Raw genomic sequence first — 11,947 nt, forward strand, 5'->3', positions numbered from 1 at the left:
GATTGTTTAACCCTTGGCAACTTTGATTATCTATCCACTAATCCTGGTTTCCACCATTTATAATCTATAATTTTAGATGTCCCAACGAGAACAGTTGACAACAGTATCAAATCTGAACGACACACTCACACTTTACCACCATGGACATCATCCACTCATGGGTGCAGGTAAACATTTTCAAGTATGGCTTCCAAACGTATTATTATCCGGTGGATTATAATTGGTTCCCAGCCAAACTGAAAAATCATGTAAAGTATCGTATTACAGACCATTTTCCTTAAATATTAAAATAAAAATCTTAACATTTATACCAGCTTTGTTAACCCGGGACTCAGGTCCCTAGGGGCATACAAAACAGGTTTTCATCTTATTATTTTTCATATTAATGTCCGCGGAAAGGTGTCTGTAATACGTTGCTATAAATAACAATATGGCATTTTTTAATACTCAAATTGCTTGAAAATTTTCCATATTATTATTGTATAACAGTTTACAGTACTTTTTTAAGTTAAATGTTGTAAGCTTGTTTTTTTTTATAAAGCCTATAGTATTATATATTCCAGGTAGAAGTACAGCAGCTATGACAAGCCTGCTGAACAGAACAGTCACTACTATATTATATATTCCAGGTGGAAGTACAGAAGCTATGACAAGCCTGCTGAACAGAACAGTCACTAATATATTATATATTCCAGGTAGAAGTACAGCAGCTATGACAAGCCTGCTGAACAGAACAGTCACTACTATATTATATATTCCAGGTGGAAGTACAGAAGCTATGACAAGCCTGCTGAACAGAACAGTCACTACTATAATATTATATATTCCAGGTGGAAGTACAGCAGCTATGACAAGCCTGCTGAACAGAACAACCACTACTATAATATTATATATTCCAGGTGGAAGTACAGCAGCTATGACAAGCCTGCTGAACAGAACAGTCACTACTATAATATTATATATTCCAGGTGGAAGTACAGCAGCTATGACAAGCCTGCTGAACAGAACAGCCACTACTATAATATTATATATTCCAGGTGGAAGTACCGCAGCTATGACAAGCCTGCTGAACAGAACCGCCAGCCACCGCCACCACTCCAACCACAGCCCGCCAATTATTCTAAGCCAACAGGGCAGTGTGGTCAGTATGCAACAGGTAGGTTATTTCTACCCTTGCGGGATTCCTAATAAGTAAGGTCGATGACTGTTTGTTGACTATAATGTCGGCTGGATTAAAGCAGCTTATACAACGAAATTAATTCGGGGGAAAAAATCACGTAACCTATGCATGATTTTCAGCTGTCTTTAAAGGGCAATATTTAGTTAAATAGACGAACTTTTTTATCTGCCCACCTAAATATTTTTTTAGTTTTATTTCGCTTGATGGCTATACCTTATTCCTGGGCTTATTGTTGAGAATATGCACCAGATTTTTAAAGGATTTTGAGATAGGACAATAGATGATCAATTAATTTCTCGTATTCATTCGAATCCGGTGGATAGGAACCGGTTCTCATCCATACGAAAAAACTATGTCTAGCATCGTATTCTATCCAGCTCTCTACGAATATAAAAATGTACAATCACAAAATTAAAACCAGTTTGTTTAGCCCGTGCCTTCGGCACCTCGGGGCTGAAAAACTGGTTTTAATTTTATAATTGTACATTCTATATCCGCGGAAAGCTGTTTATAATACGATTTGAGAAATAACTATTATAACTGGCAAACAAAAAAATGTAGATATTAAACTTTACTTTTTTGTAATTCATAAATTAGAATTTAGTTCCTTCTAAGACTTTAACGTTATAAATTAAAAGTTGATTCTATTTTAGGCAAATATGCAGCAGGGTAACAACAATATGAACACAAACACAGAATCATTGTCAGCACATCATCATATTAATAATAAGAACAGGTATGTTAAGTTGTGGAGTAGATCTGAAGCCATTAATTTCATATAAGCGGATTCGCCCCAAGAGGCCTCTTGTGCCACTTAAAAAAATTTCCTTTTAATGTTATGTTAAGATCAACTGTTTACCAAAAAATATCCAAAGGCCGGTAGGCGGCGCTAGTTACATTTTCTGGACTTGGTGATTTTACTTGGGAGGGTGATTATTACCAGTGTCCACGACCAATGGGAAGCTACAGTATAAAGAAGAACCGTATCAGTTAAGCGACATCTTTCGGAACAGACAAACAGACAACATTTTAAAAAAATTGATTTACGTTTTATATTTTTGTCAAATTTCACAAATCGTTAATTCAGGTACAACAATACATCGACCAGCAGCAGTCCCGGAGGCAGCTACAAGCTGTCTCCACCGTCCAACACAGCCAGCACAACTAGCAGCAGCTGTAACAGCAGCCACAGCCGGAGGCGCACCAAGCGACGCTCACCCTTCGCAGCGCTGGCGTCAGGCGTAGCCAGTCTATATGCGGCAATTCGCCGCGGCCGCGGCAAACAGGGAAAAAATGAGGGAAAGATGATGATGCACGGCGGACCTTGCACTGTCGTGACAGCTGTCTCTCTACATGATGAGGATAAGCTGGTGACAGCTGGCAACGGCCATCATGAGACGGATAAAGAAACAGAGCTGGCACTGCTAGAGGCTACGGAAGCCACGGCTAGTGGCAACCAAGAAAAAGGCGAGGATTAGTTACATGAATTATTCAGGGATGTAAAGGGATAAGACAATGGCCTATAAATTGATGACCTCTTCATTAATTATACACAAAATTACCCCTTCTGTAGGTTATAATTAGTGGTAGAAAAGTTGAAACAGTCAACTTAATGAACTAACCAACCAAAATTCAAAATAGTCACCAAAGTTGTTAAGCCAACGACTAAGAAAACGTTCTTATAAAGCTTTGGGGACCATTGTAATAAACAGCTAAATGTCCCCTCCTTCCCTGTGAATTATTACTTTCAACATTTTTCAATTAACTTGATGAAAAAAGTATTTTACCGTTACTTTTCTATCAGTCAAAATGTTTAGGTCCTTTTTTCCATGAATTATTTAAAACTTTTTTGTAATATAAATGAACAATTCCTAATATTTCCTACAACTAATGTTTACAACCAGGTTCCTGCAGAAGATCAACTCTAATTGTTACACAGATGGACAACACCTCATTATAGGGAAGGTACGATCATTTCAAATTATTTTTAATTTAAAGTTTATCCATCCTATAACATAAAGTAGTTAGGTAGTTTGGTTTTTTTTGTGTGTAGCTAAAGATCTCAGAAATTGCTTGTCCAAAGTGGTTGCTTTTTTTCAGAGAAGCTATTTAAATGTCCTGTGGTGGTTTTTGTCTATTTTATCACCTCTAACACCCCCCCCCCCTCTTAGAAGCTAGGGTCGAAGCAACTAGTTTAGGCCTATATTAAAAAAAACAATCTTAAATCTACAGAAATTAAATAACCCAAAGACTTCCCAGGACCTATGTGAATCTTCCCAAAAAATACGCAATCAGTTCAATAGTTTTCTGTTAGCTTCAGCCAAAAAACCTTACTAATCTATGTGATGGAAATAAAATTCAGATCCCCTAGAAGCCAGTGGAGCATCCGCTAGTTATACAAAATGTTCTTGCTAAAAAACTTTGTATGTTTTCATTTCTTTCTACTTATTTTTGACAGATCTGAATGTCTTTTGATAGATTTTTTGCAGTATATGTTTTATATAAATTGTATAGACAGTCTGTTTGAACTGAACATAGTACTCCAGTTTTTACAGTCGTGTAGATTCTCTATATATAGCCTCATATGTCTGTCTGTTCGTCATTCTGTTAAAAGTAATGTTTTGAGTTCTTGCCATAGACATAACCATCTTAAAGATATTATACTCACTTTTCATGTACATTATCAATTATGGTATAAAAGATTACCTATACTGTAAATTAAATTATTGGTTGGAATGCTTGGACACTACTAGTAACGAACCCCGAATCATAATTCAATAAATATATGAAATTTTTTACAGACCAATGTCCCCTCCCTTCCTGGATTTATATTTATATAAGCTGCGCTAATAATGAAATAAAACTAAAAATCATCCTTGTTTATTATTTCAGGTGTATATTCCGAACTACAAGAGTTTAGATTTCAAGTTCGGAATAGTTCAACACAATCATCAAACACAAACTTTCTTCATTTTAAACAATTCTAAAAAAAATATGAAAAAAACACTAAAAAATGTTGGAGACGTGAGTGAATGTGATATAGTCTGTAAAGTCAACAATTTTTTTTTACTAAACATGTTTTAAATAAAGAGCAGGGCTCGGCAGCAGCGCGCCAGCTGCCTGTAAGCCTCTGGGAAATCAACCGTTTGCAACTTTAAAAATCAGCTGGAAGTCTAAACCTACCCCAAATATGTTAGTCTCCCTTTTCCAAATAAAACATTTGAGGCTTGGTCGCGGATGAAGCGCGGCTGCCGCGCCCTAATAAAAAGTATTTAATTGTCAACAAGGACTATAAGGTTCATTATTAGCTATGCTGGATTTTTTTTATTTCTGCAAATGAATTGACGGTATTGTCAAAAAATCACATCATGTTTTTTGACATGTAATTAATTATGATTAAATTTAAAATCTAGTACATTATATAAATCTTTACCTGATCAATTTCGACGGAAACGGACAACTTAACTCCATTACTACTGTAGAAAAGCTACGTTCTTAAAACTGTATATGTAAAATCTTTTTAATTTTATAATCTGCAACGTAAAATTCAAAATGGTTGGTAAAGTTAATTTATTAACATTTAAGATATTATAAAACCTAAAATATAAATATAGGGATAGGAGAATGGAGGATACATTTAGTTTCTCATCCTTGTTTTGCCTTTGGTGTTTTTTAAAATACATAATTTGTGTCATGTGAAGAAAACGAAGTTGCGGGTTCCTTCACATTTTCACAGTAGCTTTTCTCCTACTTCTAGCCCCTACGAGGGGCTCTAACCCTGCGGGGCAATCGCCTAACCTAACTCAACCTAAAACTACCTTTCAAAAGTTAATGTCAAATACGATGAAACCCGCAACTTCGTTTCCTTCACATGATCCATTAATTATTTTCTGTCATTATTCTGAAAACGTCCATAATATTTCCCAAATTTTCCTTTGAAAAAGTTTTCACCATTGAATGGAGAAAAAAATGGCTGAACTTCAAGTCTTAAAGTTTTGCTGAGCTGGATCTTTAAAAAATTCTAGTGGTGAGCCAGATCGGGGTGAGCCCAATTTTAGCCAATCACAGCGCGGCATTTCATAAAATGCTGTGCTCTCATTGGTGGAAAGTTGGCTCACCCCGATCTGGCTCAACACTAAAATGATTTAAAGATCCAGCTCTGCACACATTTTGTAATAATTACAAAGTGTTTCATTATTCAAACAAAATAAAGGTTGTATCATATACAGTGTGTTTTTTTTATGAGCACTTTTTTGAAAGCAATTTTACCCCACTTATAGTTATCAGAATTTAATGATTAATGGCTTATTTTCTTCGTTTTTTAAGGGAAATTATGAAACAACAAAAAAAATTACAGTTTTTGTTGAAAAAGTACAGTAAAGTTGAAAATTAAAAACTTAGGTGTCAACATATAAAAATGGTTTTAGCGCATTTTTCTTAAAAAAATGGATTTTCTGTAGTCGACTTTGAGGGGCCAGTACTCCCTCCCTGGTTGAGATATGACCTTCAAACTTTGATATGTTCTAGTACATGTCCCTAATAGTATCTGTATACATTTTTAGCTCTATATCTCAACTTTGAAGTGTTTAGCAGCCATTCTTGCAAAAAGTTGATTATTTGAGCATAAGAAAAATGCGCTAAAACCATTTTTAGATGTTGACACCTAAGTTTTTAATTTTCAACTTTTTCAACAAAAACTGTAATTTTTTTTGTTGTTTCATAATTTCCCTTAAAAAACGAAGAAAATAAGCCATTAATCATTAAATTCTGATAACTATAAGTGGGGTAAAATTGCTTTTAAAAAAGTGCTCATAAAAAAAAACACACTGTAAAAGAAATTATGGAATAAATAGTTATCGTATCACAGACAGCTTTCCGCGGATATTCAAATAAAAAATTATAAGATTAACACTATGTTTTGTTAGCCTCGAGGTGCCGAAGTCCCGGGGTGACATAACTGGTATTACTTTTACAATTTCTATTTTAATATTCATGGAAAATTGTCTGTAAAACGGTGCTATTGATTGTTTTTTTCAGTATGGTTGAGAACCGGGTCTAATCCAGCAGATATTTATCGGTTTCGAAGCCATACTGAAAAAAAAACATTTTCTGTCAAAATGTAAAGCAAAAAAAAACAAGAAAAACATACATTAATGACAAAGAGAGGGGTAGATTTCTGGTAGAATCCGTAAAAGTGTGTGCTTTAAGGCTTAAAAATAGTAGTAGAACGATAATATTCACTAAATATGTGTATTTCTAATTGAAAAGAACTATAGACAAAAAAAAAATTTAAAAGGTAACATAAATTTTTATCGTTCTACTACTGTTTTTAACTTATAACACATAACCTTTACGGATTCTACCAGAAACCTACCCCTCTCTTAAATCAAAAATGAAATATAAATATTAGCTTGACATAAAAGAGACATTATAAAAAAATTTCTATATTTGTTAATAAAAAGAATATATATATATATAATAAGAAATTTTGTAAGAGTATTTATTAGGTATAAAGATTTATTTTTGCTAATTTTCATAATATAAGAAAACGTTTTTTGAGTATTTAGTAAAATAATTTATTACAAAATAATATCTTTATATTTTTAAAATATAGGTAGATTTATTAGGAATTTTATTTTGTCGACAAGGGGGGTCATTTTTTTGAGTATTTTCACTTTTTAGTCAAATGCTCTTATTAAGTCAAACTGTACTTATATGTATACTGAGTACCCGCGACCGGCGCACTCGCTCGTCTTCGGGGAGGTGATAGGTTCGAATCTCGGCTTGACACCGCGTCATAACTAAAGACGTTAAAATGGCTCCCTCTGCTACTATATCAGGTGCGCGACATAATACTTAGAGTAGGGGAAACGCCTTGGCCAAAAACAGGCGCAACTCATTACCATGCACAGTTAGGACTTCTAAGACAAAGGTCATGCAATCAAAGACTTGGTTGTCTGATTGGTGTTACTTAACCTAATACCCCGGGTGTGTGGAAAGAAAAGGAGACATTTGGTTCCCCTTGGTTATCCTGGGTTGTTGGACCATGGCGTTTCATGGCATGGACAGTATCTCCACCCGTATGAGGTAATTGATGAGGTAAAAGTATAAAAACAGTTTGACTTAATAAGAGTAATTGACTATAGGGTTTTACCCAACTTCACGATAAATACGCGAAAAAAAATATCCCTTTGATGGTAATTTTTTTTTTAATCTTTAAATCAGCTTGAACAAACAAAATCATTTTTTTAATCTTTCAATTTTGAATTCTAAATCTTCAAAAAAAATCATCTGTATAGTTTTTCTATTTATTTTTGATTTTATACTAATTTGATATAAAGCTGTGATATCTTTCTATTTTCTAACTCAAAGTCAACGATATTTCACTTGAAGAAAACTATTTTGCCCAAGGCAATTGTGATTTTATTTTAAAGCTTATTATAGGATGCTACAATTGTCATCAATTAAGAAAAACTAATATCAGATTTTTTGCTTTGACTGGCAGAAAATTGGGAGGGGGAAGATTGGAGTGTAAATTAAACAGGTACCAAAAAATAAATATCTTATTCGTTTGCTTAAAAGCTTTGGGTACTTTTAATTAATCAAAAGTCTAAACTTTTCACTCAATATCTTAAATTTGTAGAACTCTCATCACTTAAATCAATAAATCGTCCATTATCTTATCCCTTTAGATTCCGAAGCAAAATAGTTTTCTTCCTATTGCCATATTTTAATTATGTATATTTAGGAGAGGTACATGCACTAGTCGCCGGAACAAAAAAGCAGTTTTTTGAAACAGGCTCTCTGAGATTATTACAGATTCTGATATATACATATATAGACTAATGAAAAATGCAAAGAACGAAATCAAAAGCGTTCCTTCTTGGGAGAAAATCCGGGAAAAAGATTTTAGCTATTTTTAACCTAAAATTCACATTGTCAAGCCTGCAAAATATATACAGACATTTTAAACATGTCATTGCTCAGCACATAGAAGTGGTAGAAAAATGCTATGCATACCATTGGAAAGCTTATAACCTCTATTTTTCATATTGGTATATTACGTTTTTGTACTATTATTAGTTTTTGAGCTATCCTCTGAATTATGCACAAGTTTTGAAAATGCAGTTTTTTCCTTGAATTTTAAGTTTAATACTTGCTACACAAACCTTTTAATATTTCTATTACCTAGAGTTATATAATTATTTTATATAGATATATTTGTATATTTTAGGTACTTTGGGTACTTTCAATTTTTGCTTAATTAAAAATTGTCTTTGAAATGTGTATACTATAGTTTGTAGTAAGAATCAAGGAGGGAGGGGGGAAATTTTATACACTTATAGGGAATGAAATTCAGTATAAAATTTGTTTTTGGGCTTGTTGTTTTAGCCATTAACCTGATCATTTTTGTAAAATCTCTTATATGATTAAATATACCAGTAAACCTAATGTTTGGTATTTTCCTTCAAGGGATTAGTGGGGTAAAACTGCACCCAAAACCACTAAAACTTTAAGTTCTGGGCTTATTTTAGCACTTTCCTCCTTGGGGCTAGTGGGGTAGAACACTCCCAAAACACTAAAATTTATGCCTTTAAGGCTTGAGCTTATTTATAGAGATAGCAAGCTGATTTTTTAATGTAAACTTTTTCACATAATTGAGCTAAGCAGCAATTAAAGATTTCATTTTATCACTTTCTTTCTAGGGGGTAGTGGGGTTAAAGACCCCCAAATAATTAAGTTATAAGATCCAGGGGGGGGGGGGGGGGGAATTTATATACTTTTAGAAATTAGAGGGGTCACCTTCACCACAAGGTCCTCTAGAGTCCTCTAGGGGCATAACCGCTAGTGATTAAATATACCAGAAAGTCTTAAGTTTTGGCACTTTCCTTCAAGGGGTTAGTGGGGTAAAACTGACCCCAAAACTCCTAAAACTTTAGGTTCTGGGCTTATTTTTAAAAATATTGGGCTGATTTTGTTAATGAAAACTTTTTTCAAATAACTGAACTAAATAATCATTAGATTTCAATTAGGCACTTTCTTTCAAGGACAATATCATTTTTTTTCAATTATGTGAAATATGTTTTCATCAAAGTTCAACATGATATCTTTGAAAATAAGCTCAGAACTCATAATTTTTGTATTTGGATGTGTTTTACCCCACTAGACTCAAGAAGGAAAGTGCCATAAGGAAATCTGTAATAGCTACTAATTCAATTATGTAAAATATGTTTATATTAAAAAAATTAGTTTGATCTCATAGCTTATAATTTTAGTGTTTTAGAGGCTTTTTTACCCCACAAGCCCCTAGAAGGAAAGTGCCCAAATTCAATTTTTAAAGCTTTACAGGTAGATCTATTCATACAAGAAAATTTTAAAAAAGAATCATTAGATAACTATAACAACAAGTCCAAACAGCCAGGGCAAAATCTGGTACTGACTTTAGGGGAGTGTTTTACCCCACTAGCCCCAAGAAGGAAAGTGTCAAAATGAAATAAAACCTAAATTTAAAAAAATCATCTTGACATCTTTAAAAATAGGCTCATAACTTATAGTTTTAGTGTTTTGAGGGGTGTTATAACCCACTAGCACCAAGGAGGAAAGTACCAAATGAAATATTCAGTGACTACTTAGCTTAATTATGTAAAAAAAGTTTAAATTAAAAAATCAGCTTGATATCTCTAAAAATAAGCTCAGACTTTAGATTTTAATGTTTTTTGAAGCTGTTTTACCCCACTAGCCCAAAGAAGGAAAGTGCCAAAATTCAATTTTCAAAGATTTGCTGGCAGATTATATCATATAAGAGATTTTACAACAAGCATCCGGTTAATGACAACAAACCCAAAAACATACAAGGCAAAATTTTATACTAAATTTCATTGCCTATAAGTGTATAAACTCCCCCCCCCCCCCCCAAGCTACAAACTATGCATATTTCAAAGACAATTTTTAATTAAGCTAAAATTGAAAGTACCCAAAGTACCTAAAATATACAAATATCTATAATACAAAGTAGCTTGATGTCTGTCCGTCTGTATGTCCGTCTGTCTGTCCGTCTGTCTATCCGTCTGTCTGTCCGTCTGTCTGTACGTTTGTCTGTCCGTCTGTCTGTCCGTCCGTCCGTCTGTCTGTCCGTCTGTCTGTCTGTCCGTCTGTCTGTCCGTCTGTCTGTCCGTCTGTCTGTCCGTCTGTTTGTCCATCTGTCTGTCTGTCCGTCTGTCTGTCTGTCTGTCCCTTAAGATCTGGGTAACCACTGAACTGATCGGATTCTACTCTTCAGGGTATATACCATACCTATTGGTCCTGTGGTGGTTTTAAGCTATTTTCTTGGGGGGTTGGGAAAAATTCCTGGTGCTGCCCATAAATAATTTTTTTAAAATTACCTTATAGGCCAAAGCCCCTAGAGGCTAGGGGGGAAGCCGCTAGTATCTATATAAAATAATTATATAACTCTAGGTGCTAAGTAATAAGATTTAAGGTTTGTGTAACAAGTATCAAACTTAAAATTCAAGAAAAAAATGCATTTTTAAAACTTGTGCATACTTCAGAGGATAGCTCAAAAAATAATAATAGAACAAAAACGTTATATACCAATTCGAAAACTAGAGGTCATAAGCTTTCCAATGGTATGTGTAGCATTTTTCTATCACTTCTAGGTGCTGAGCAATGAAATGTTTGAAATGTCTGTATATTTTTTGCAGGCTTGCCAATGTGAATTTTAGGTTAAAAATAGCTAAATCTTTTTCCCGGATTTTCTCCCAAGAAGGAACGCTTTTGATTTCGTTCTTTGCATTTTTCATTAGTCTATATATGTATATATCAGAATCTGTAATAATCTCAGAGAGCCTGTTTCAAAAAACTGCTTTTTCCTTCCGGCGACTAGTGCATGGGTATTTCAATGAAATATAGTTTAATCTTTCTACAAATAAAAAGCAAATAATTATTTATCTTATTAAAATTTTAGAAAACTTTTTAATAAAGAAATTAAATTAATTGTATGATAGCAAAAAGAGAATTTTCATCAATTTATCAATAAAATATCCTTTTGTCTAAGGTATTTGATCAATTCTAATTTATCATTCATCAAAAGCGCAATTATTCATAATTATAAAAGCTAAATCATATCATTAAAGCACAAATTGTCAAATTAAAAAATCTTTCTTTTCTCATAATATACTTATAAAAGCATTTATCATAAAAAAATTATAATTTTCGCATAATCACACAATTATGTACAAAAATTCTTTCTTCAACTATCGAAAAATACTGTATTTATAATATTAAATGTATAGTTACTTTTTTGGAAGATTTCTTCAAACATTAATGGACAATACCCCTCCTCCCATCTCAACCCACACATTTTTTGTCATTGAATAGAAAAATTTATATATTATTACTTGGATGTTGCACCAGAGTTTCATGTACTCTGATAAAGTGATGCTTGCAGCTGGCTAGGATAATCCACCCTTCTACTTCATCCCCTACTCTCCTACCGAATGAACAAACTAACCAATAAATGAGATCCATATTAGCAAGCTAGCTTTACGACAAATTTTCCCCTGTGAATATAACCACGTATTATATCCTATATTCATTATTATTACCTTTTGCCTAGCGCCGGCAACGGGGCTGATTCTTGGTGGGCTACCCAATGCAAACCTAACCTAACCCATGCTAAACCATTTATACAAAGACGGTGCTTTATGTGTAAGGGGGAGGGGAGTTAAGGTTGTAGAGTTTGAAGAAAACTTGGAGGGAAATGGCCAA

General features: G+C 33.6%; 1 protein-coding gene across 1 annotated transcript in view; it reads left to right on the forward strand.

The window, feature by feature from the left end:
• LOC145327235 (uncharacterized) overlaps window positions 1–4,302 on the forward strand; it is a 101,625-nt gene extending 97,323 nt beyond the window's left edge. Inside the window, exons 17-22 of the mRNA XM_080170818.1 lie at window positions 77–167; window positions 1,038–1,156; window positions 1,834–1,916; window positions 2,268–2,647; window positions 3,085–3,145; window positions 4,073–4,302. Coding sequence (XP_080026944.1) covers window positions 77–167; window positions 1,038–1,156; window positions 1,834–1,916; window positions 2,268–2,647; window positions 3,085–3,140 — 729 coding nt within the window. The 3' untranslated portion in view covers window positions 3,141–3,145; window positions 4,073–4,302. The remainder of the gene's footprint in view (window positions 1–76; window positions 168–1,037; window positions 1,157–1,833; window positions 1,917–2,267; window positions 2,648–3,084; window positions 3,146–4,072) is intronic.
• The last annotated feature ends 7,645 nt before the right edge of the window (window positions 4,303–11,947 follow it).

This window comes from Acartia tonsa, chromosome 8, assembly GCF_053477335.1.
Source record: "Acartia tonsa isolate MP-2025a chromosome 8, ASM5347733v1, whole genome shotgun sequence".
NCBI classification, from domain to species: domain Eukaryota; kingdom Metazoa; phylum Arthropoda; class Copepoda; order Calanoida; family Acartiidae; genus Acartia; species Acartia tonsa.